The 26,567-nt window shown below is 45.5% G+C and overlaps 1 protein-coding gene across 2 annotated transcripts in view; it reads left to right on the top strand.

Annotated features, from left to right (window-relative positions):
• lsamp (limbic system associated membrane protein) overlaps positions 1-26,567 on the top strand; it is a 406,372-nt gene that overhangs the window by 370,689 nt on the left and 9,116 nt on the right. For both annotated transcript variants that reach the window (XM_030381455.1, XM_030381454.1), the window contains 3 exons: positions 9,042-9,167; positions 24,336-24,467; positions 25,905-26,025. In XM_030381455.1, the coding sequence (XP_030237315.1) occupies positions 9,042-9,167; positions 24,336-24,467; positions 25,905-26,025 (379 nt within the window). The remainder of the gene's footprint in view (positions 1-9,041; positions 9,168-24,335; positions 24,468-25,904; positions 26,026-26,567) is intronic.

Genomic DNA, 26,567 nt, shown 5'->3' with positions numbered 1-26,567 from the left:
TGTCTGTGTCTGTGTGTGTGTGTGTCTGTGTGTGTCCCTGTGTGTGTGTCTGTGTGTGTGTCTGTGTGTGTCTGTGTGTGTGTGTGTGTCTGGGTTTATTTAGGGTGCTGCAGTAAATGGGTGGGTGATTTAAGTGTTTACAAAAGTTCCCATACAGTCTTTACAGCTACATGGCTTAGCGTTAATCTATATTGATATGTTTTATCATCTGCGCCATATTTTTGGGGAAGATGTAGCGTGGTGATTGAATAAAGCTTGGTCTACCCCCCTTCCCTGCTACTCTTGCGCTTTGAGGCACTTTACTTTTTACATCTTCCAGACACACTGGAAGAGCCCGAATCAGCCTTGTCAGCCGTTTGTTGAGTGTCGAACAAGATATGTGTGTCCCCTCAAGATTGCCTGGCTGTCTCCTCTTGTAATACATTGTCTGTTTAGGTTCGAGGTATATGCGCGTAGAGGCACACGCACATCTACCTCCCCGTCATGGTCAGCGCTGTGTGTTACCTTGTGGGCGAGGTATAGACGCCCGCTCGTTTCAGACTTCGAGAGTGTACGATCCAACCCGGGATTTCGGTCGGGCCGGCCTGGTGGCACGCACACACTCTGTGTCGTGTCCTTTGAGGAGAAGGGGGCTGACCTTAAGTGAGGCTAATTGGCTGCAGTGCGTCTGAGCACTAAAAGCTAAAAGCTGCAGCGCTCGGGAGTGCTTTCTGCTGATTATCTTCTATTAGTTTCAAATTAGCCGGGCATAATCGGCTGCCACTGTTACGCACATCAGTCCTGGAAATGTCACGTTGACGGCCATCAGGGGAGACATTAGGAATGGTGCCAGGGGCGGACTTAGAGGAGAGAGTTGCAGTTTTGAAGAAGACAAAATAAAGACGTTCAAATGTTGCTTGTCAATTCGAGTTTTGAACTTTTAGTTTAGCAAAGTGTAGGAATTTAACTATTTGAGCTACGACTACAGCAAGTTTATTCTACTGGTACAGTGCTAAATTAACGTGTTGTTTAGAAACTAGTTGAGCACGTACTGCAGATAAGACGTGTTGCCTGGTTACACTTTATCTGTTTTGTCCACAATTGAGTATCAGTTCTAGTGTCCACCTTGTCTTGGTTTAGTGTGAGTTCACACTCACTTGACATGTCAACATTGAGTAAGGTCACACTTACTAAGGTTATTAAGAACATATTCATGTATATTCAATGTAGAGTTATTGGAATTAACTGAATTTTCTTATATCATCTACAACATGTGTCGTTTATACTAAACTGTGGACCATGCAGGTTATGGGTGACGCTTGCTCTTAGTGCTGTGCCACGTTTTTTCATGATATATCCTATTTTTGTCATGCACGACTCACCATATTCCATGTATAACTATTTGTGGAAATGATATGGGGTTTATGTGTAAACTGCATGTTTATTACCGAACTCCACACTAGATGTGCTGTTTATGTTGGTCACCTAGCAACCCCACGCAACTTCCTGTTTGAGTGTCCTCTCGCCCTGTCAGGGGGAGCGCGGTAGAGGAGGTGTCTCTGATCTGAGAGGAAAGTGTGAGTGGCACGGCCGGCACGGATTGGCTGTTGTTCCCGTGCCTGAGTACACCCGTGCGCCTGAGTCCCTGCTGGGACCACGCACACATATACACACTATAAAACACACGCACACACATACACATGCAAATGCGTGCACACACACACACACACACACACACACACACACACACACACACACACTAACACAAACGAACAGACACACACGCGCACACATACATTCACACACTGCTTCCCTAATTACTTTCGCTCACACTGTGTCTCGCGCTCTTATCACCCCTACCCCCCCTCCCCCATCTCTTATTTTTCTTCCCTCGTCAGTTCTCTACCCCTTTCAAGTTTGAAATGAGGGTTGAAGGAAAGGTTGCGGTGTGATTGAGGATTTATTGGAGATAATTATGTTGACAATGCAGGCATAACGACCAAAAAAGTGGGATAGTGAATCGGATAGGAGCCGGGGCTGCTGGAGCGGGCTGACAGACCCAGGGAGGTGGAATGTTTCCCACACAGCTCGTGAGCATCACGTAATTGAGTGTAATTCCACACGGAGCATATTCATCCAACTTTGCAGAGTCCTGAGGAAAATGAAATTAAATGAGCATAAATTAGGAAATTAATTATCTCTAACGTGTGTGTGTGTGCTTTTTGTATGGATACATATATATTTGTGTGCTCTGCATGCATCTTCGTGCATTATTTTCTTTATGCATGCTGTGCCCTTATTTTGTGTGTGTGTGTGTATATATATATATATATATATATATATATATATATATATATATATATATATATATATATATATATATATATACATACTGTATATATGTATATGTGCTCTGCATGCATCTTTTTTTGCATGCTTTATTTTCTTTATGCTTGTTTTGTTCTAATTGTGTTTGTGTGTGCATGTGTGTTTGTGTGTGCCTGTGCGTATGTGTGTGTCTGTGTGCCTGCCAGTGCCTATAGTTGTAAGGTAGCTCTACGATGTGTGGACATATATGTGAGCGATATGATACAGGGTGTATTTCTTTGGTATTTGTCTGTTTTGCAGTTAGAGAGGCAGACCGCTTTTCAAAAGGCTGCCCTTTCCAACACTGTTCGTTGAACGTTGACCTATGGCTAACAATACAATTCCCTCCATTCTTCATTTCTCGTCCTGACAGCTGGAAACCGGAGACTATGAACCCCTGCCTCTGTGGGCTGAAATGACTTTCACACTTCCTTCCTCTGCGCTGGTGCTCACTGCTTTCTTCTCGTGCTTCTCCTACCCGCCTACCCACCCCTTAGTCTGGCTCCATCCCTTTGTCACCACTCCTCACCTCTCCTTCCTCCCACTCCAATCCTCATCTACTCTCCTTCCCCATCTCCTCCTCTTTCCCCTTTTCCTCTCTCACCTGTGACACCCGTCCTTCCCTCCCCCCTCTCTCATCTCGGCTTCCCCCTCTGCTCTCTTCATCTATCGTCACCTCCTGTTTCGTTTAGAGCCTCTGCTCTTCATCTCTCTCTCCCTTCTCTCTCATCCCCTCTCTTCCCCTTGAGTCATCTCTCCCACCTCCTCTCTCCTCTCTCCTCTCTCCTCTCTCCTCTCTCCTCTCCCCTCTCCCCTCTCCTCTTCTCTCCCTGCTCTCCACTCCCCTCTCCCTCTCCTCTCCTCTCTGCTCTCCTCTCCTATCCCCTCTCTCCCGCCTCTCCTTTACTTTCCTTTCCTCTCCTATCCCCTCCTCTCTTCTCCTCTCATCTCCCCTCTCGTCCTTTCTCCTCTCCCCTCCTCTCCTCTCCTCTCCTCTCCTCTCCTCTCCTCTCCTCTCCTCTCCTCTCCTCTTCTCCCCTCTCCTCTCTTCTCCTCTCCTCTCCTCTCCTCTCTTCTCCTCTCCTCTCCCCTCTCCTCTCCTCTCCTCTCCTCTCCTCTCCTCTCCTCTCCCCTCTCCTCCCGCTTCTCCCTTCTGTCCTCTCCCCTCCCCTCCCTCTCCCCTACCCTCTCCTCCTCTCCTCCAATCTCCCCTCTACCATCTCCTCTCCTCTCCGCTCTCCTTCCTCTCCCCTCTCCTCTCCTCTCCTTTTCTCCTTTCTCATCTCTCCTCTGCCAGCTGTGCTTATAGAAATGACCAGGTTATCAGTCTTGGGAGCAGCCCGTTTCTGTCAAACTTTATTAAATTCTATCAGTGTATCCTTTGGAGTAATACTTCCATCATCTATTCTATGGAGAGCCCCTCCAACCCGACACTTCCCTCTACAACGTAACCTTTGTGTTTGGTTGGGGATCTGCTTTTATTTTTACGAAACAAAAATCCAATTGCCTTCGTTGTCACCTTGATCTCGTTGCCATGCACACACACACATCCTCCCCACACGTTCACACATCCACAGGCATGAACACAAACACACAGACACACACACACACACATATACACACACATACACACACGCACACACATACACACACACACACACACACACACACACACACACACACACGCACACACGCACACACACACACACACTCACATAGCCCTCAACCCCTCTTCTAACCATATCTTGGTAAAACATCTTCATTTTGGCTCTGCCATTTGTTGCCCGAGAATAACTCTGTATATTTTCATTTACAATGGTGTTGGGCCACATCGTGGCTCAGTTGTCAGTTGGTATTAGAGAGATGGTTCACCTTAAACACTGAAAGTAGACCGTTACCCTGTTTGTTTGTATGTGTATGCGTTTGTACGTGTGTGGGCGTGCCTGTGTGTGCGTGCCTGTGTGTGTGTGTGTTAGACATTAGTGGGCCTGCCAGCGCTGCTATAGCAGACACATCTTTATAATAACTTTGCTGGCAAAAGCAATCTGAGCACGACAGTGAAATATCGTTTCTCTGAAAACCATGTCTGGTACAGGGGACGAATGAGGCAGCTGTTTCAATTCAATGTACCCAGGCTTATCACGTTTAAATATGTTTCCTCTATCCGGTGGTGCATCAAACATCTGAAACCCCCCCCCCACACACTCACACACACTCCTCACTCAACCTGGTTCTCAGGCCTTGTTTCAACTGATTTTTGGGGTCTGGTTTCACCTGTTACTTCGGGCCTGGTTTTACATGGTTCTGGGCCCTGGTTTCACCTGGTTCTTGGGGCCTGGTTTCACCTGGTTCTGGGCCCTGGTTTGACCTGGTTCTGGTTTCACCTGGTTCTGGGCCCTGGTTTGACCTGGTTCTGGTTTCACCTGGCTCTGGGGCCTGGTTTGACCTGGTTCTGGTTTCATCTGGCTCTGGGCCTGGTTTCACCTGGTTCTTGGGGCCTGGTTTCACCTGGTTCTGGGCCCTGATTTGACCTGGTTCTGGTTTCACCTGGCTCTGGGGCCTGGTTCCCTGGGCCTGGTTTCACCTGGTTACCGGGGTCTGGTTACACCTAGTTCTGGTTTTACCTGGTTCTAGGCCCTGGTTTCAACTGGTTCTGCTTTCACCTGGTTCTCCTCAACAGTGCCCAGACAGTCGGTGCAGGCGGGCCTGCGGTCAAGGGGGGCATGTTTGTCTGTGCCACAAAAGCCTGAAGGCTTCAACTACCCATTTAACAAGTTAATCCCCATAGAAAGTTTAGGTGATTGGTGATTTTCCACAAGTGATTTTGCACGAGAATAAAAAACAAAAAAACTTGACAATTCTCTGGAAAGTGTCTTGAAATATCTCTATACCCTATTCTATTTTGTTACGTTTTTATTACGCTTTCAGCCTTTTAAAATGATTTCTCCTATTTTATATTGAGTGGGAGTCGTAGACATCAGCTCCCATAATTCATTGTTAGAAAGTCAAGGGTTTTGGTTGGCGGTGCGGTGTGTGGTGTGGCATACCCTGGTACAGCTTTGTAGTCTGTACAAACAAGGCAGTAAACAAGATTTGTTTATTGAAGGTGATCACGGATCCTTATAATGATAACCCATGTTGTGTCTGCTCCTGCTTTGACTGTGCCTGCTTTTCTTTGATCAGACACTGTATCTTTGTATCTTTCAAAAGGTGGAATACCAATGAGGTCCATCATTATTATGAATTGTTACAATTATCATTATCTTTATTAATAGTAATAATGTTAATCATTATTATTGTAATTATCGAGTAAATGTGAAAAATGATAGATTGGAGAACAGCCGCCAGCACTATTACACCCATCTTAAGTAAAGACTATAATTATCTTTCTGTTAATCTATTACTCGGTTCAGGCATCTGTCCCTAGTCTTTAGCCACCATGGGATTAAAACCAGTTACAATTGCTGTCATACGAATATGATTGCTATTCATGTTGCAGTGCTGAGATAGTGCCTGAGTCATAGATTGGTAGTCATTCCCATGGTTATTATTTGGCAGTATTTTAACATTAACTGCCTCAGTCCCTCTTTTGAGAGCTTTTATACATATTCAGTAAGAAGGGAAAAAATTTGCAACGGACCTACAAAGCAGTCTTAACTTTTATGACATAAAAGTATAAATCCTCAAAGAGGATACATACTGTGAAGAAGCTACTAGTGGGAACATAAAAGCCCTTCATTTTTATTAAATGGTTGTTTAATAAAAAGGAGTTATTGAAGAGTTATTTAATTTGCAGAAAGGTGCGGTTCGAACTTTGCTTTTCTGTTTGGCAAATACAAAAAGTTTGATTACAGACTTTTGTTTTTGCAGTTGGAAATATGAATATAATGTTACAGCCACTGACACATTCTTCAGCTAGCATGTCTGTTTGTCACCTGAAGCGCATATTACCTAGAGATACTTGGAGTGAATCAGTGGTATAGTGGCAATATTTTCCGTGGGTTGACTGTATATGACGTCATCAAAAAGGCGAAACTGTAGCTAATCTCAATTGTAAAAATCAACATGTTTAATAATAATGTTTCTTTCTCATTACCCCACACATTAAATCAATGGGCCGACCTACAGGTCTACAAACACTCATCTCACCCAAAACATTTATGGAGCAAATCCAATATAACAAAAGCTCCTTACATCGCCATGCTACCACCACTTAACAGATAGGCTAGGCCTGCACTTACGACAAACTGAGCAGATGGCGCAGACATAGACAGCAAAACAGTCAATATAGTGTTTCTGTGTCCACAATGTATGTAGTGTAATATTAAAAAGGACAACCCCGTCCTCCCTAGCTAAATTAATCTAATGGGGCCCAGAATAAGCTGCTGGGCATGCCCGGGTTTCAGTCAGCAAAAATCATATACTACAGACCGACCCGAGACCGAAGTCGTTTGCATCTGGCTTGAAAATGACCACATTTCTCATAATTTGCTTGATAAATATCCGCTCACATTGGCTGTCGATGAAAAATGCACACGCTAACTCAAATGGATTGTGGTGGTCCAAGTCTGTCTATGTGGGGAGCTTTTTCTGCATTGAGCACACAAAGACACAGTGTTGTGTTTGTTGAAATGTGTGGCACCGGGGGGGAGAGTATTTGAATGCGGGAGCAAGTGTCATGTTGGGTGGATTCAACCACCGCCAGCATTGTGTGGTGTCTCCCACAGTGTGTGTGATCCGAGTGAAATATGAAAGTAGTTAACATTTGTTATACCATTTCCCCGCTCCATATTTCACAGTGTCCTATGAATCATATTTTGCATGGTGATGGATTATTATTTACACTTCTGCCCACTTGCATCTTCATGGGAGAACTTTCACCGTTTTACCACCTCACCCCTCCCTCCTCCCCCATCGCACCACCCACGGTCTGGGAGGAAAACTTTGTGATGTATGCCCTTTCTTCTCCTCCAGGATTGATTGCATCTCAGCTGCTGACTCGCTTTAAAACGGTGTGCTGCGTACCTCGTGATCTTAATTCAACTGAGGTCTTTTTTATTTATTTTGCCAGGGTAGAGGCTTTCCCTCTCTGCCTCTTTATCTCCCTTCTCTCTATCTCCCTCTCCCTCTCTCTCTCTCTCTCTCTCTCTCTCTCTCTCTCTCTCTCTCTCTCTCTCTCTCTCTCTCTCTCTCTCTTTCTCTCTCTCTCTCTCTCTCTCTCTCTCTCTCTCTCTCTCTCTCTCTGTCTCTCTCTCTATCCCTCTCTCTTGCTCTCTCTCTGTCTTTTTCTCTCTCTTCGCTCCTTCTCAGACTCACTCCTTCTCTCACTACTTCTCTCTCCTTCTCTTTCTCTCGTTTTCTCTCCCCTCTCTCTCTCTCTCTCTCTCTCTCTCTCTCTCTCTCTCTCTCTCTCTCTCTCTCTCTCTCTCTCTCTCTCTCTCTCTTTCTTTCTCTATCCCTCTCTCTTGCTCTCTCTCTGTCTTTTTCTCTCTCTTCGCTCCTTCTCAGACTCACTCCTTCTCTCACTACTTCTCTCTCCTTCTCTTTCTCTCGTTTTCTCTCCCCTCTCGCTCTCTCTCTCTCTCGCTCTCTCTCCCTCCCTCTCCCTCTCCCTCTCCCTTGATCTCTCTCTGTATATTTCTAAGATGTACTAACACAAACACACACAGCATCTCCCCCTGTGTGTTTGTTGGTTTGTGGTTGCTGGCCGTTTGGTTGTGTGTGTGGGAGTCCACTCTTCTCATCTCCTTTCCTTTTAAATATTTGTTTTGCACACGACAAACCAACCACATACACATACACACACATACACACAAACACACACACACACATAAATGCATGGTCACAACTAATACATTAAATGCTTTTTTATGGGTCTCCCCATGAAATGGGCAAAGCTCTCATGAGTCTGGATTCTGGGAAGTGGAAATAAAAGTCATTTAATCCCAGACTTAAAAGTTCTGGTCCGTCGTTATTCCCAAAATGCTTCCCACAAAACTCGTTCTTTATGATAAATGATCAGTAAAGGCACGGATTAGCCTTTTTTTCGAACATTACTCATTTTGTTGAGCGGGCAGAGTGCATGGCCTCCAGTCCTGCTGCTTGCAGCCTTTTCTAAAAAACACACCCAAACAACCTCACACTACACACCGACGTCCTTGGGCCCTCAGCAATACACACACCAAGCGGGGAGTCCGTCGGGCGAACGATTGTTTGGAAAAATCAGAGGACAAACGTACATCCATACATATACAAACATGTATATCTATTTATAATAGTAAATATATTTAGATATATTTCCAACAAAGTTATCAGCATAGGGCCAGCATGTGGCTCAGGAGGTGGAGCCGGTTGTCTGATAACCGGAAGGTTGATAGTTTGATCCCCGGCTCCTCCGAGCTGATTGTGAATGGATGAATGTTAGACAATACTGTAAAGCACTTTGAGTGACCACTGGTTAGAAAAACGATATATAAATGCAGTCCATTTACAATTTAACGTCCATATTTCTGGGTTGACACACTATTAATTAACTGCTATCCATTCAGGTTATGTTCTGACCTTCTCTCTGATCAGCCTCACCTATTCCGGTGCGACCACCGTGTGTTGAAATCAAGGTAACATCGGACAACGCGACCCTGCCACGGCCACACAACCTCATCCGCCTTCTTTCCTTTCTTCTTGTCTATCTCCAGTTCCAGCCAACATCTACAAGGTGTCGGAAGACATCACGGTGAACGAGGGCAGCAACGTGACGCTCAGCTGCCTGGCGTCCGGAAGGCCTGACCCCGCCATCACCTGGCGACTGCTCAACCCCTCAGGTGAGGCTGCAGGCTGGGCTGCTCGCCGGTCGGCGCCCCTCTGATGTGGGGCCTTTCCAAAGGAGCTCCAAACAGAGGCGCTTTCACAGCGATATTATCCTTAAAACCAAAAGCTTTCAGGTTTTGTTGATTCGATCGAGGACAGGTTTGTGGTATCAACAGCCAATAAGAGGTGATGCATACGATTGCATGTGTGTTTAACCTACAGGGAGAGTCATCTAACGCAAAACCCATCTACAAGGGCCGTTTGGCTTTTCTTTTCTATTCGCGGGAGAATAGATTCGATTTTTATCCTCCTCTCGAGAGGGAAAGTATTAGCACGGGCGGACCAGACAGCACATGAATTAAACAGGGAACACAGAGAACGCCTTGTACAGACACGCGTAAAACAACATGCAAACGAGACGTCAGGTAGCGATCGAGTGGCGGGCGGTGACGGCAGAGAGAGTTACAGAGCTCCCTATAGCAACCCACGTAGTGTATGTAACTGCGGTAAAGCCCCTCAACATTAGGTGCGTATAACTCAGAGGAAAGGGGAGCAAAAGTGAAATATGTTGGTTGGATTTAATCTTGGATGTCAGCGGGGGGATTGAACATGTGCCGGACGGCTGATAAGCGTCGAGTGTGATGGATGGAGACGCTCCGACAGACAGCGCTCCGGCCCTGATAACATCTGGGCTCTGATTGAAAGCCGTTCTTCTTCAGTGTCTCTATCAATTAATGTGACCCCCCCCCCTTATCAGATCTCCAAAACTGTTTTTTCAACTAAATCCGCCTGCCACGCATGGCAGCCCAATAAACCTGATATGTAGGTGCTTCTGCCTTTTCGTTTCCGTTTACCCTTTGCTTGTGGATTCTAAAAGGAGTCAGTTTGAACAGCCCAATCCTGTCCACCGCTTTGAATCCGTCCCTGTTGCTTTTTATTTTCTTTATTTTTTCTTGTTCGCCTCACAGGGCAAGTCGCAGCGATCTGCGTCCTTTCTTTGTAAGAACAAGAATCAACAACAAACACAAGCAATGGGGCTATTTAGTCAAATCACAAAAATAATTCAAGGTATTGAGTTTACATGTGCCCGGGGGACACGTGTAAGCTGAATACCTTGAATTTGTTTCCTGATTTGACTAAATAGCCCCATAGCTCCTTCTATTCTCAATCTTTCTCTTACCATATTTGAATGTGGGCCGACCAACCTCTATAAAAGCTTTGTGCTTTACTGGGTCTGGGCTGCATAAGCAGGGAGCATACAGCACAGCATCCCACCACTGGCCTGGCCGGCACATTATGTGTGTGTGTGTGGGGGGGGGGGGGGGGATTGAGCATGTGTGTGTTTGCACAAATGCAGGCATGTGAGTGGGTGTGTGTGTGCCTGTGGGGAGGCGGTCACCAGGCAGTTTGTGAGTCTTCTGGACCGTTGTTATTTCTTTCCTCCCGCTTGTTTCTCAGGTGTCCAATCCCCCAGAATGCATTGTCGAAGCCCGGCGTTTGGGGCGGCGGCATGCGGGACTGCTGAGAGAGATAATGATGTCTGGCAGCCCGCAGACTTACCCCCCTCACACACACGCACACACACAAACACACACACACACACACACGCTCCTCGCTTAAGCAACCTGACATTCTTTCTTTTTTGCGCTAGCTAGCTGGTAGCTAGTTAACAGCAGCTAGCCTCCACTTTTCTTCCCAAGGACGCTCGCAGAAATGGCATAGGTCAACCTGCTACATGCATGCGCACACCAGCTCACACATGCACACGCACACACCCACAACGCACGCACGCAGGCATGCACAGAAACACACATTAGAGTTGTTAATACACAACTCGTCTGACACTGAATCACAGTTATTCGGAGCTAAACTCAAATGAGGTTTGAACAGTGGGCCACCCATCGCAACCAGAGAGGTAGGCACAGGAATAACTCGTAGTAGTAGTACAACTAGTCGCAATGTCACTTTTATTGTGAGGGACTTTATTCTACAAGGAGTTGCCTTTTTAACAAAAGATTGAGATAGATTTACTGTGCTATGTAAAGAATATCTGCAAAACAATGAGAAACAACCTTGTGTCTTTTTTGGGTTGCTTGTGAAAAGAATATGTTAGCATAAATTAGTGTATCTGTATTTATAGATGTGCGATAGATATGTAGTGTCCTTGTTGGTGTTTGTGTGTGTGTTCTTGTACATACAGTATGCATACAGTAAATACACACATACACACAAACATACACATATATACACACACAAACATACACAGTAGATACGCTTTTCTATTGCTTCAGAGAATAGCATTGTGCATAACAATAGTGTTAAAGTGAACAGAAGCATATTCAGAGAAGGACTTGGATAATGGATGGGGAGATGCTATCCAGCAGTTTCTGTAAAGACTCCACTTCATCATTTCATGTTTTTCATGTTTCATTACTGAGATGTGTCATTTGTATTTTCGTCCTGAACGAAAGACAGAGAAGCGTATTTCCTCTGAAGGCGAGCATTCATCTTCACGTAGCTTTCTCCTGCCTTTCCATCACATAACTTGACTTCAATTTAGAAAAAACTCCAAATAGGAAAGGACCATTAAAAGGTAGTCAAGCCTGAGAAGCAACAAGCCACAGCAACAGGGTTGAACAGATCATCCTTTGTGTTAACGTTGTCCACTTAGTACAGTTTCTATGTTTTAATGAGAAAGAAAAGAAAAACTTCCCAGTTCACGAACCCAAAAATATTATACGGTTGTTTGTTTGTGTGTGTGTGTGTGTGTGTGTGTGTGTGTGTGTGTGTGTGTGTGTGTGTGTGTGTGTGTGTGTGTGTGTGTGTGTGTGTGTGTGTGTGTGTGTGTGTGTGACAAACCTTTTTATAAAATGAAATGTTTTATATTCAATTAAAATAAATATCAGCCAGTCCTAGAAATTTGCAATAAAAACAAGACAAACGGTCCGCCGATGCTTATTGGTTTATTTATCGCAGTTGTAAACAATCTTTGAGCATTTTTATAATAGGAAACGCTAATGCTAATGTAGCTTCACAGTCTTAAGCGATATCACAATAATCCCCGCCCCTCTACATGTTATCTTCAAATAATTATAGTTATAAATTCAATTCAACATTTCAAAGACGCTTTACTATAGAAATCTTAATCCATAAGAACAATGATATACATATATTTGATATATTCATATTGGTATTTTGGTTATATAACAAATAAATATGCTTACACAAATAGATATATATTTATGTATTTTTAAACATGCAGTGCCTACAGGGGGGAGAAGGTAGGGCCTAAGCCAGATTGACAGCACAGCAGAGGAGGCGGTTTTTGAGTCCAGTTTTGGTGGTAAGCTGTGGAGCTTACTCAGGTGGTTGGAAGGGAGTGTAAACTTGAAGGGATCTGTGATCATGGATTAGTTACAATGTTACAGCGGTGCTACCATGATGAGACCTGCCCGTCTCCCCTCAAAGGCAACCTGCGGTTTGTCACCTATGTCACGACGTTCCATCCATTACATCGTCTCAACAGACTCATAGTGTGGCATTATATGGGTGCCTGGGTTTTTATCGTCTGGCGTTACTAAATGTCATAGTCAATCTCTCCCAGGGGATGTGTATATATATATATATATATATATATATATATATATATATATATATATATATATGTGGATGATAGTAGCAAGCAATAAATAATTTCATGTAAATGAGGCCAATAAAGCCATAAAAGGCCAAGCTATAACGAACCGAGCTGACAAACACAAGCACTAAAAAGCGACTAGCTGCTCTGATGTACCAGCCCTCGAAAGGCGACAGAATGCATGCCGTTAACAATCTGTCGACTCCGGAAAGTGTTGCGTTGTAAAATTTCCTCTGCGGCACCTCTTTTCCTCAGAGGTCAAAGCGAAAATAAATAATGAATTACTTATTGTTTGAAAAATCAATAACACCGAAAGTGTTCAACAACAACACCAAAACAAAAACCCCTTAATGACTTGAGTGACAGATGAGGCGTCGGAAACAGTTGGAGAGTGTTGAGACTCTGTCTAAATTGCCGTACCTTTGTTTATGGCGGCGTTGTTAATGGCAGCCTTCCTGAAGGTGTCCACAATGATTATGTCTTTTTTCTGCCCCTGTGGGGTCCAGAGATGAGATGCTGTGCTTCCTCCGCTCTCCTCACTAGCATTATTATTCTATTTGCCGTTGTTATTGCCACCGCTGATGCCCACCGGGAGTGAAATTAGATTTTAATTGCTCTGTTTGGGTCTGCCCAATAACCGGGGGCATATAGAGGATGGTAATTTGATAGGTGCGTGCAGAAGAAAGAGAAGAAACAAACCCAAGCAAGTTATTCAGTCTGAAAATGAAATGATACACCACGATGTCCGTGGCGAAAGGGAAGGCATCCTATATTTATATTCTTGTAGTTTGAACTCAACAAACTTTTGATCCAGCATCCATCATCGTGGGCGCCATGGTGGATATTGACCTGACGAGAGGTTCGCTCAAACTTCAGATCAATAGGAGAGGGGGAGAGAGAGAGAGAGAGAGAGAGAGAGAGAGAGAGAGAGAGAGAGAGAGAGAGAGAGAGAGAGAGAGAGAGAGAGAGAGAGAGAGAGAGAGAGAGAGAGAGAGAGAGGGAGGGAGGGAGGGAGGGAGGGAGGGAGGGAGGGAAGGAAGGAAGGAAGGAAGGAAGGAAGGAAGGAAGGAAGGAAGGAAGGAAGGAAGGAGAGAGAAGAAAGTGGAGATCAAGAGAATGGGAGAGACAGCAGAGAGAGAGAAAAAGAGAGGCATCGTTTTTGTAAGGATATGCATTCAGCAGGATGTGCAGATAGGTTAATGTGTGTGGGGTCAGGTGCAGTAGGCCTGTCAGATGCATTTCTGTCTGCGCAGTTAGCACAAACCTGTGACCCCCTGCTCTGACCTCCTGCCATGGAGGTCAGAGCAGGCAGGCGAGGGGGGGACCGCTGCCTCCCTCTACAGGAGTGTCAGGACCGGATGATAGATTTGGAAACGAGGGTCAAGCCGATTACTCTTCTTTGGATGCCTCCGGAAACACCGAAATAGAAATGAGACGAAGTATGAAAATTGCATGATACCCCCCCCCCCCTCCCTCTCCCCCTTAGACACAGCCTCTCCCTCCCAGCCCATCTCCCTCGGGGCATCAGCCAGACCAACGCGGAAGAGAAACAGCAGCAGCAGACAGAAGTCATCCTCCCCTCAGGGACGAAAGGGAAAGGAGGACAAATGGTGCTTTATTATGCAAATGGGTCGGTTTCATTAGATGTGCAATCACTCTTATCCTTAGCTGTTGTAGCGCCGGTCATTAATTAATGTTCAATTATCCGTTCTGGGGTGCGTGGGACTCCCCCGGGGTAATGGGACTTGTCAGGTTCGAGCCGACGGGCCGCGGCCGACTCTCGTGGGCACCGCCGCTCCTCCTGACCATGACCACAAACATCTGGGCCCTCTGGAGAGGCTGCTGCTGCCGCTGCTGCAGCTAAAGTAGGCCGGCCCAACCCCCCAACCCCCCTGCAGGTGTCATGTCCCTGGCCTCCACTGGGCACAGGCTCGGCAGCGGTCGCTCGGAGGGCTAATGGGGGGTAGAATGTGGATGATCTGCAGCTGTTAACATGCTTTCTCTTTTGTGTTCCCCTTGGAAGGGTAAAACAAGACGGAGATTTTTCCCCTTCAATGGCGGCTTTAATAATTGATTTAACACACTGTTGTTTTGGAATTGTAGAACCATGGAATGGCCGACGGCCTGTTCGTCGACGTGAAGCGCTTTAAACCTTCACTGCGGACTGTAAATCTGGGGGCAGCCGCTTTAATGGCACCGGGGGACAACAGTGCACCAGGGACATTGGTCCAAACCCTGTTATTTGGTCAGCCGCCCACCAACCGAGGCCTTGTGATTTAATCTGAGTGGGAAGCCATAACATAGAGAGGCCAGGGTTGGAGGGATGGGATAAGCGCGTGAGGGAGGGTAAGATGGTTGTGGGGGGGGGGGGGGGTTTGGGGTAGGGGGGGGAGGGCGGGGCTGTTAGAGGGACGAAGATGAACACTATGTTCTCCTACACCACCCTTGCAGTGATATCGCTGCTCAATCACGTCTCGGCCCAGACAGGTTCTCTCCCTCTCGCTCCTTGTCCCTGTCCCCGTCCCTCTCCTTCGTGCTCTCCCCCCGCCCTTGTCCATCGACCCAGTGTGCATCCGGGTCCCCTTCCGCCCTCGCTCTCGCTCGCCCCCCTATCACTCCCTGCAGCACAGTGTGACAGCAGCCACTTTACTGTCCTGCGCCTCATCTCTCACTGTCTTGGGGAGATGGAGCTCAGTGTCAAACACCCACACCCACACACACCAATTCACACACAAACCCGCACACACACACACACACACACACACACACACAGACAAACCCACGCACTGAGACACGGGTCTGTGTGTCCATAGGGATGCCATAGTGAATGGAGTGGTCGTTGAGACGCATGTGCACGCCGATCACGCCCACTGGCCTCTGTTGGGTGACACAGAAAGAGAGAGTGACTGACAGGGTTGCTGATTCTCCGAGTTACGTGTGACAGCTCCTTGTAAGCTCCACATTCTTGCTTTGCGTGTGTTTGCACATATGTGCGTCTGAGTTTGTGTGTGTGTGTGTGTGTGTGTGTGTGTGTGTGTGTGTGTGTGTGTGTGTGTGTGTGTGTGCTTGCATGTGTGTGCTTGTGCACCTGTGTCCGTGCGTCAGCGCCTGGGTGCACGCTGGCAGGTGTTGGCTTCTTGCGTGCGAGTTTATGTGTAATAACTTCATCATCGGCCCATTGGGGGATTGCAGGACAGCTGTTCCTCCGCCTCTTGACTGGCCCCGGATCTGTTTCCTGTCACCATTGAATTGTTTGTTTGCGTGCGGAGCCATCAGCAGCTGGCCCTGGATCCGTGCGCTCACAGCCACTACACAGAGCACCCTGTGCACAGCTTGGCACCGTGTTCGCCTGACGTCATTACATCCACTCACTGCTGGGCTGGCAAACGCAGAGGCAACCTTTTTGTTTGAAGTTGCCAGTCTCCAGAGCCTCAGCATTTCTTTTACAGCCAATAGGCACTTTCTTTTTTATTTTAAGTACACAACGTTACTGCATTACCCACCCTGCACCTGTGGCTGGAGCGCGTCAGGGCTCAAAAGCTGTGGACAAAGGGACCTCTGTCCACAAATGAAGGACACTCCTCATAATCCCGTATTACACTTGCATTCAAGATGCCATTCTAATGAGGTATTCATAAACATGTTTTAACAAGAGAGAGGTTATTTTCTTAAAACTGTTCAATGCAAACTATTTTACTACCTGGCTACATATGAAATTTTCCTCACCCTTGTGATATTAGTCTTACGATCTTTAAATGTTTTTAAAATATGCCAGAGCACATTAAGTGTCTGCTTGAAAACGTGAACGCAAGAGATCTCTGGTCAGTTGTGCTCATTTGACTTATATATGATACTATGCCCGTTTATCAAACGGTTTGTTTGCTTGATTTCAGAAGAAGGTACTTCAAATGATAGTCAGGAACATGTGAAAGCAGCACAGCACACGATCCAATAAGATGCGTACAGAACATCAAATGACATGCTCAGAGGATATTTCTTCCATAACACCTTGAAGCCACAGAGAATATTCGGATGGGGCAAAATGAAGGACGGATGTTATTTGATCCTTCCGGATTCAAGAAAGCAAAATCATCCATCTTCCTGTCTTGTTTATATAAGACCTCACACTGTTTACATCATCACAGATTTAGAGTTTTCATCTCACCCCCCGATGTCAAGTGGCAGCTTGGTGAGAGCTAAAGGCAAAACTTGCCATCCCATTGGCTACAGCCCTGCTCACCAGCGGGGAGATGGGGCTGATCTGAGTGCTACAGAGAACCCCCCTGAACGAGGAATGAGTGTTACTTCAAACACGGAAATGTACATAGCATAATTTGAGCAAGGATAGCCGGCTCAACAGGCCACCTACAGCATGCCTTTGAGACAGAAACCTCCTTCACGTTCTCAAATTCAAATCATTGGCAGACTTCCATGTCTCTTTGCGATGGGAGCACATGAGTACACTGTGAGTCTGTTCCACAACCTGGACAAATACCAGATTGAATTCATTGTGGTAAAGGATTTAGCCTCAGCCCAGTGGCCAATATTATTTGTGGTCAGGGTTGGCATTTTATTGCTTTTGCTACAGTTCGGTTGATGGGATTGTTTCCTTTCTGAATCCTGAAACGTTTGTCTGAAGCGCCTCAAGGTTATCATCATCAATACAACTATTGTTGTATTAAGAGATGTTCATTGTGGTCACCTTTTTGCCTGGTTTTGTAGCACTCTAATACACTGACTCCCTATGCTGTTCCTTGTAAATATGCGATCATGCGACCTCTGTAAACAGTGTATACATTTTTGTTCAACAAAGCGGCCCTTTAAGCACTGTAAATATTTTTGACATCATCACAACTTTAATATGAGTTGCACACACACGCACACACACACATACTCTCACATTCACACAGTCCATTGCCCGCTCAACCTTCTTCTATTTTTTCAACATAAAGCCCTTTTCCCCTGTGTTAAAAAAATAAGCAGGCCTGATACCCGCAATGTAAACTAGCTAAACGATGCATCCGCCAACCATGGAAACAAGTACAAGGAGAGGCAAGAGGATTGACAGGGCTTGCAAAACAGCCAGCTGTGCCACTTGGTTGTGCGTATCTTTGCTTCGGCTCAAGAAGCGGCAAATAAACAGCCATTTTGTTTTAGCTCCCAGCACCTGTTTTTTTTCTGCACGGCTAGCGACAGCAGTGGCGGCTAATGGTTTGTGTCTGGCTGTGAAAGTTCTTCCTTTGTGATCAAGCCACTGGGGCATTACTGAACAAAATAGGAGTTATTCATCAATATCACACTGCCGCTTTAGCCACTTTCTCATTCAAAATCCCAAAATGTTCTTGCTGCTATTATTAGAGGGTTAAGTAGTTTCTTCTTGTTTATAAAGTCTAATGTTTCCCTGTATCAGATTGGCAGGTCAATCGTAGATCAATATTTTGAAGGGTGGGTTTGTATTCTAATCATCTTGGCTCGTCATTTTATACTCAGAGCACAAATTTGTGAGTCACCAGAATATAGAGTTCTGGGCACATCATCTGTTAAAGAGAGTGGTGTGTGGTGGATGAAGTCTGGCAAACTGCGGTCAACATGAGCCATAAGTATGACAATGACTCACATAGTGAGTGATCTCATGCCATTTATGTATGATGAAACTCATTTTCTGCACTGGAAAAGTAACTTTGACCAGAGGTGTTGCTTACATTTGTTGATATTGTACTGACCCTTTGTTCAAGTCTCACCTTTTCTAAAGAGAAACTTAGACCCGTTATTCTCATGGGCCTTTGAATCTCAATGCCCTTACTGACTGTTGAAACCCACATAAAACCACATAAAAATCCTGCCTGTACTCCTAGCCACACATTTGTGCCCACAGCAAAAGCAAGACGAATGGAAAGGATGCGCGCCTACACACACAAGCACACACGCACGCAAACATATCATACAGTCAGACTTGGCAACAAAAATCGAAAAAGACCAAACAAAATAATTGTTGCAGGATCATTCATGCTACGCAACTCTGAATTTTCCCCAAATCAACGGTTTAACATAAATTAGCATTTTCCAAAACATGCAATGTTACGCAGTGTGGTAAAGTGACGCCGATGAAAGATGCATGAGGATATTCAAATGAGAAGCACCCAGTTGCCAAAGGAAGTTGGCTGGCTGTCTGACTGCCTGCTTGCCTTTCTTTCTTTATTTATTTTAGTGGGGGAGCTAAGTCGGTGCTTATATTTACCTCCTCCCATTGCGGCCCTTCCGTCTTGCTGAGTGGTATGCTTGACACAGAAAACTTGTTGACACAAAATTACCCGTACAATGCAAATCTCCACAGAGCAGGCGTGTGAGCAGAATGGGCTGCCTTCCGCCCCCTCGCACCGTTAAATCCCTCACTCAAAACCGCCTGGTACGTCTCCAAAAGGCAACCGAGGATTCAAAAGTAGACCGTCGGTGTGTTTGAGAAATATAGCAATTAAAATCCATTGTCTTGTGCAGGGTGGGCCTGCATCGGGCGGCTCCTGAAAGAAATAAAAAATGGAAAAGAAACCTAGGGAGGCAGACAGCCAGAATCATGCGAGGCAACTGGCAAAAGTTTGAGTTCGGAAGAGTTTTTCAAAGAAATGTTTAGCTCATGATGTGTCTACTTCAGGTGGTGAAAGAATCCAAGAAATATATGGAAATGTACATCTTGGACACATTAAACATCTCGAGAGCCACAAAGCCAACTCAAACTTCCTCCTCCTCTTCATCACAGTCTGGTAGAGGATGGAAATAGACCTCCCCCCCACCCCCTTATCTAACTGCGCTACTCATTGACGAGTCGACCAATCCCGCAACACTGCCACCGGGGTCAGCATGACCCGATGTGCCCGGTCTGAAGTTGAGACCAACACCCTGGTGCTCCTTTAGTGAATAGGAGATCCCAGAGGGGATCATACTTAAACTCCACATGAAACCAGTGGAGCAGCAGCAGTCACACCACCATAGCAATTACAACAACAACAACAACAACAACAACAACAACAACAACAACAACAACAACAACCACAGCAGTAGCATCCGGCCAGGGTTCTCAGATGACACGAGTGTCCCGGGTCTAATGGTGACTGATGACATGGATGTGATGTGCCTACTAGTAGGCGGGGGTGCACGGCTATGTGCAGCGAGGCGATGAGCATGTGCGCAGACCAGAGGAGGAAGTGTGTGACAGTTTGAATGCCATGGTGACCGCTCGTCCCCCTAGCCTCCTCCCTAGCCAAAAACCAGCTCCCAGAATGGTATATTGTCATTTTTATTTTTTATTAACTGAGGAGCATATATAATTATTGAAATATTTGAAAATAATTAAATGTTTTGAAAAACGGCTGTTATTGTACACTGAGGAAACTGAGAAGTAATCATTCTTGCACTTTATCATCGCACAATTATGTGTGGATTAACTGCTTTTATAACAGGGCTTTGATGAATCCTCGATTCTTATTGGTCTACCACGTCATAGCAGCGTTCTATTATGTCTGAATAACATGCTGCTGCTATGGAAAACTGACCATTGATATGGTCACTACTTACAATCTAACAAGTAAGCAATTAAGTATTTTTAAAATCAATACAATCTTTTTTTTTGTTCTACTTTGCATCATAATATATATTTCTTGAGTAACTCGCCGTGTAATAAACCCCATCAGGGTTTATTTTGTGACAATGTCTGGCACACTTGACATTATCTCTTACTTATTGAATTTTAAATACAATGAGAACCGACCAGCCTGATCACTAAATGACTCGATGACCGCTAGGTTCAGCAGTTGATGGCTTCTGCTCGTTAGGTGAGCAACTTCAAGACATATCTATTTTTAAATATTATGGACCATGCAATCCTTAAGAATGGCACTTTGTTATATTGCTTAGCTTCCTTAAGCCTAATTCCAGCATTGTGGCCGGTTCTCCAATAAGTGTGATTAATTTATTTACAACTCCATTTTATTCTATCTTGTTGCCTGCTGCTGCTCCATGCTAATTACATTAGTCTAGCAGGTAATAAAACCGACGTTTTGCTCAATATTGTAATTGTGTTCTTAAGGGTAGCTTGAGGCCACTGACTCGTATCTGGACCTTCCCCCACAAAAAGCAAAAAGGAAAGTTTCAATACAGAATACAAAGAAGAATGGTTTGTTTGTTAGTGTGTGTGTGTGTGTGTGTGTGTGTGTGTGTGTGTGTGTGTGTGTGAGTGTGTGTGTGTGTGTGTGTGTGTGTGTGTGTGTGCGTGCGTGCGTGCGTGCGTGCGTGCGTGCGTGCGTGCGTGCGTGCGTGCGTGCGTGCGTGCGTGTGTTTGTGTGCATGCCTGCGTTTGATGGTTTATGTGTGTGTGTGTTCTTCTGTGTGTGTGTGTTTGTGTGTTTGTATGTGTGTGTGTGTGTGTGTGTGTGTGTGTGTGTGTGTGTGTGTGTGTGTGTGTGTGTGTGTGTGTGTGTGTGAGTGTTTGTGCATGCCTGTGTGTGCATGTGTTTGTGCGCATTCCTGTGCTTTAGTGTCCAACAATACAAAAATCTAATTCTGAGTAAGTCAGAAGTGCACATGAGGACGCCCACCGACAAACAGACAAACAAAAGAATTCCCACATCATCGGCGCCGGTTTCAATTGGTTATTTTCAGGTACTCTCTTTCTCATTTTCATGTACCTCTTTCTCATTGCTTCAATTTTTACTCCGTTTTGTACACAGTTTCTCCTCCTTCTTAATTTTCTCTCCACTGCAATGGTAGGATGATAGAATGCAATAACTTGTAATTGCAGTGTGTGTGTGTGTGTGTGTGTGTGTGTGTGTGTGTGTGTGTGTGTGTGTGTGTGTGTGTGTGTGTGTTTGTGTCTGTGTGTGTGTGTGTGTGGGTTCTCTAATATATGAAGACGCCCTCTTGTCGCTTTCACACATGTTATAAAGATTGACGAGCTATAATTGCCGGAGACACGCCGCCAACAATTGTGTCGTGGCTACAAATGCATGCACCTGCTTATAACCTCTCTGGGAGCAGATGAAGGAGGTCTCCGACACTTCCTTTTCGGAGATCACATGCGAGGCAATATGCACCCATTGAAGACCTCACACCGAATCACAACAAAGTTATTATAATAAATAATAAAATAACAACCCTGTGCATTCGAAAATTATTGGTACCTCAAGCGACAAATCACATCCCCTTCATGACTGAGTTGCCCCGTGTATAAGTGTGTGAGAGTGTGGCTCACATCCGTCTGTGCACGTGCTTTTGTGTGTGTGTGTTTGATCGTGATCGCTTCTGCCTCCGTAACTCCTCGTCGAGCCTCTCTTCCTCTCGTTCTCTCCGTCCTCTTTTTGTCTTCTCCTCCTCCTTTTTTTTTATCGTCTGCCTCCGCCCATCTGCCTTCTTTGTCCCTTCGTCCTTTCTTTTTAATGTCCTCCTTCATATCTCTCTCTCACTTGTGTGTCCCTCTTTTTTTGTTCTCCAAACTCTGTCCTGTGCCAAAAACCCAATGGAGCAAGATGAGAATTCTTCAATAGAGATTTCCATGGCAACTGAATCTCAATCAGAGCCCTCTCTGGTTGGGTCATGCAGGCAGTTGGCACGAGTCTGCAGGAAATGGGTCTGCTTCTGCCTTTCATTGTGATCTCATAGACCGTTCTGTCATCACCAAACGACACCACAGAGCTTTACGATGTTCTAAGGGAGGCAGGGAGTCCACGGTGGAGGTTCACCTGAATCCCAATTTTGGATTGGATGACGATTGGATGAGGCGTGCAGAATCTCTGATAGGAAAACTTTGTAACAAGTCACAAGACTTGTTATAAAAGTTTGGCACAAAAAGTAGGAATTCAGGAAGATTTAGGATACCATACCTGCAGATTTTCAAAGTGCCCTAGGCAATGTTAAAGATAGCGCTGAACATTCTGGCCAGAATATGTCACTAGAGACTGTTGTTTTTTTTCATTCTTACACTGCATAGGATTCATATCCTGAGGTAAAATAACAAAGAAACTCAAACGTGCTAAATATGCAAACATATGCAACATGCAAACATAAACACACTCTGATTCCATATAAGGGTTAGCCTGCTGGCTGGCTTGGATGGTTAATTAAGAAAGGTATTGCAGCATTAACTCTGTGCCGGGGCCTTATTATTGCGTAGGCTAGCAACCCTAGAGACTAGGACACAGTGCTACGATAATACAGACATGCTGCAGTTGGTTTGTTGTGATATTTTGCAGTTGTCTTACAGAGATACTTTATGGGACATGGCTGGGCTGTGTGTGTGAGTGTGCGGTTGCGGTGGCCTGACAACCAAAGCAGAACAGCAAGTTTTTCAACTAACCTCCCATAGTCCCAAGCCCCTGAAGTTGTTGGTTCATTTCCCGTGGCCCTGTGCCTCAGCCCGAGCTTCAGGCCCCTCAGTTGGAACACAAGTGAGATCACTGACATTTACTGCAGTGAGAAACTCTACTGCTATTTACCCCTGGCTCCCCTGGGCCCCGGGCTGCACTGCATTGCTTGAGTATGGGAGTAAAGAATTTAAGGAAGATGTGTGTGTGTGTGTGTGTGTGTGTGTGTGTGTGTGTGTGTGTGTGTGTGTGTGTGTGTGTGTGTGTGTGTGTGTGTGTGTGTGTGTGTGTGTGCGTGTGTGTGTGTAAAGTATACATGTAAAGTATATACACAGTATGTTTTCTTTTTATATGTATATATATATATATATATGCAGGTGCCCTCTGATGCACCTGCTGTCATTCACGGAGGGTTATTGTGTATCCAGAGAAAATAGCTTCAGAGTTGGCTTTATCGAAACACGTCATGTTTTATTACTCTTTATCAATTCACGCACAAGCATTTGAAGTGCGTGTAAACACTCTGTTGTAAAGGCCAAACCATAGAAATCCTGAATACATAAAATGCGTAGATTCTTTCTAAGACTTAACTTAATTTCACAGACTTGATTTCAACCTCTGCAATAGCCATAGTAAAGATAATTTGTAAAGCATATTTGTTGACATTCAACAAAAAGAGAGACTTTTGTTGAATGTTAATTTCAACATTCAGCTCTCAGCAGAAGAAGTGAATCGTTCACATGAAAATAACCAACCTATCCTTGTGCTGCTGCTTTTACCTTTGTTTCAGTCGTGATTAATATCCCGCCGTGAATGCTGTGGGCGGGGCTGGCCTTTTCTTCTCAGTGACATATCCATAGATCACCAGTACGCCATAAACGTTAATAAACGGTCCTTCCAAATCAAATGAGACAATGAGACTGCTCTGTGAATTGCTAATGGGTGCATAATATACAATTAGCCAGCCCTTTTATCCGTCAGTCTCCCAAGTTCAGTGTCCCCTGGTTCCAGTCCAGTCCAATCACTCCGCTGCTACTGTTCATCTTGTTAATAAAACAATGGGAGCCATTACCAGACTGAAGTCACGTGTAAGCGGGGGTGGAAAAGGCCCGGTTCTATAATCTGCGTCCTTTGTGTTCCTTCCTGTGTTCCTCTGTGTGTTCCTTGGCGTGTTCCTTGGCGTGTCCGCGGGGCAGCTGAGCCGCTGGATGGAGAGGAGTACCTGGACATATCGGGGATCATGCGAAACCAGGCCGGACGCTACGAGTGCAAGGCCAGCAACGACGTGGCCACGCCCGACGTCAAATACGTCAACGTGGTCGTCAACTGTAAGTGTGGCTGGATCCTCGGATCATTATAGAATAGATAACTCTGTCGTCAACTGTAAGTGTGGCTGGAGGACGTCCTCCTCCTCATTTCATTACAGAATAGATATTTCTGTCGTTTACTGTACACATTCCATGGCCCAGCATTTCCCACAATGCACTTCGGTGCAACATGAGCATGCTTATTTAGTCTGCAATGCCATGCGTGTGTTGCGCTCCCATTGATGGCGTTTGGTTGAAAGGTAATTTAAAGGTAATTTAACTCAAAAGGTCAACTGATTTGAGGCTTTCAGTAGGATTTATTGTTTTTATGTTATGTTCTTTCAGAGGAGCTCAATTGATCCTAGGACACCGTATACTGTAACTATGGCGGCTCCTCCTGAACGTAATATAACTTCACGTGCAATAGTGATTTCCCGCCAGTGCACTTTTGGGTAGATCAGACACTCATAACGCTTTGATTGGTGAGGCCACTTCCAGGCCTAGTAGCGACTAAAGGTAACAATCTCACCCTCTAAAAAAGTCCTCTAATGCGTCCTTGAGCCTATAGAAGGAAAAAGGTGCGATAAATATAACCCGTTAGAGATCCGACGGCATGTCTGTGTCTGTGAAGGGCACTCAGGGACCACATTGTCATGATGGATACCTTAACTCCTCACCCTCCTCTATCCCCCTGATTGAAATTGTCAGAGTGGTTCTTGATTACCAGCCACCAGATGTTGGCCTATAGGCATCAATCCCCCTCTTCACGATACAATAACACCAAATGACACCCTGTCGAGGGGTCTGTGCTGAAAATTATCAAAGTGCTGCTGGCATGAGCGACGCAACTCACCTAAAAGTAGCCTAAATGATATACATTTCTCCCTGTGCGCAACACAACACCAGGGCCATCTTCAACAATCTGGTGCATGAGGGTTGAGTCAACCCACAAAAATGCGTCCCTGTTAACGCAACTCAAGGGGGGGTGTTGTTTCGTCTCGCGCGGAGGGCCGCCTGACCTGCAGCCTCACGGACCACGCTGTCACTTGAAGCTGCAGATTACAGGCGATCTGCAAGCAAGCGTTCCGGAACAAAGTCTTCATTTGTCAGCAGTAGCGTTCTCTGGGCTACGGCTCACTGCAGGGAGAGCCGAGGAGGGAAACATGCATGGGAGGAGGGTGTGAAAGCACTGTGGCTGTTGGAGTCCAGGACCAAATAAATGCATAAGCTTCATTAGGGAACTCAAAACTCGATAGGAATGCTGGTGTGTGTGTGTTTGTGTGTGTGTGTGTGTTTGTGTGTGTGTGTGTGTGTGTGTGTGTGTGTGTGTGTGTGTGTGTGTGTGTGTGTGTGTGTGTGTGTGTGTGTGTGTGTGTGTGTGTGTGTGTGTGTGTGTGCGCTTGCCTGTGCACACGTGTTTTATTATCTGTGTGTGTGTGTGTGTGTGTTTGTCCTCAGACCCTCCGGCCATAAAGAAATCCCAGAGCTCGGAGACCCAAGTGGGCCGCATGGGGATGCTGCAGTGCGACGCCACAGCGGTGCCCACGCCGGAGTTTGAGTGGTATAGAGACGACAAGAGGTGAGACCCGATGTCCAAGTCACCGCTAACGAACCCAGATCCATGAACGCCCACCGTGCACACACGCACGCGCGCACACACACACACACACACACACACACACACACACACACACACACACACACACACACGCATGCACACACACACACACACACACACACACACACTGCATCACTTGCGCTGCTGCAGGCTCTGACCCACGCTCTTCGAGACTGAGAAAGGAGAGCAGCACACATCATGTTGAAACAGTTTCTCTCCAGGACAGATATACGTAGTACAAGAGCAATAAATAGCCCTTTGCAATAAAAATCCCTGAGCCTTGATAAATATGCAGCACAGATACAAACATATACAAACACACCCAAAATCACACTTATATTTGCGCATATATTTATCACATTCAATCTGAACTCCCAGCAACACTTTGGCGATGTCATCAGAAGATAGCGTTAATTACTAAATCACCTGCTTACTCATTCTTCACACAGTTTATCCCATCTTAGTTTACAAGAGTGTAGCCGGAACATAATTAATAACCATTA

Source organism: Gadus morhua, chromosome 16, assembly GCF_902167405.1.
Source record: "Gadus morhua chromosome 16, gadMor3.0, whole genome shotgun sequence".
In the NCBI taxonomy this organism is placed as follows: domain Eukaryota; kingdom Metazoa; phylum Chordata; class Actinopteri; order Gadiformes; family Gadidae; genus Gadus; species Gadus morhua.
This window is presented reverse-complemented; position numbering and strand designations above follow the sequence as displayed.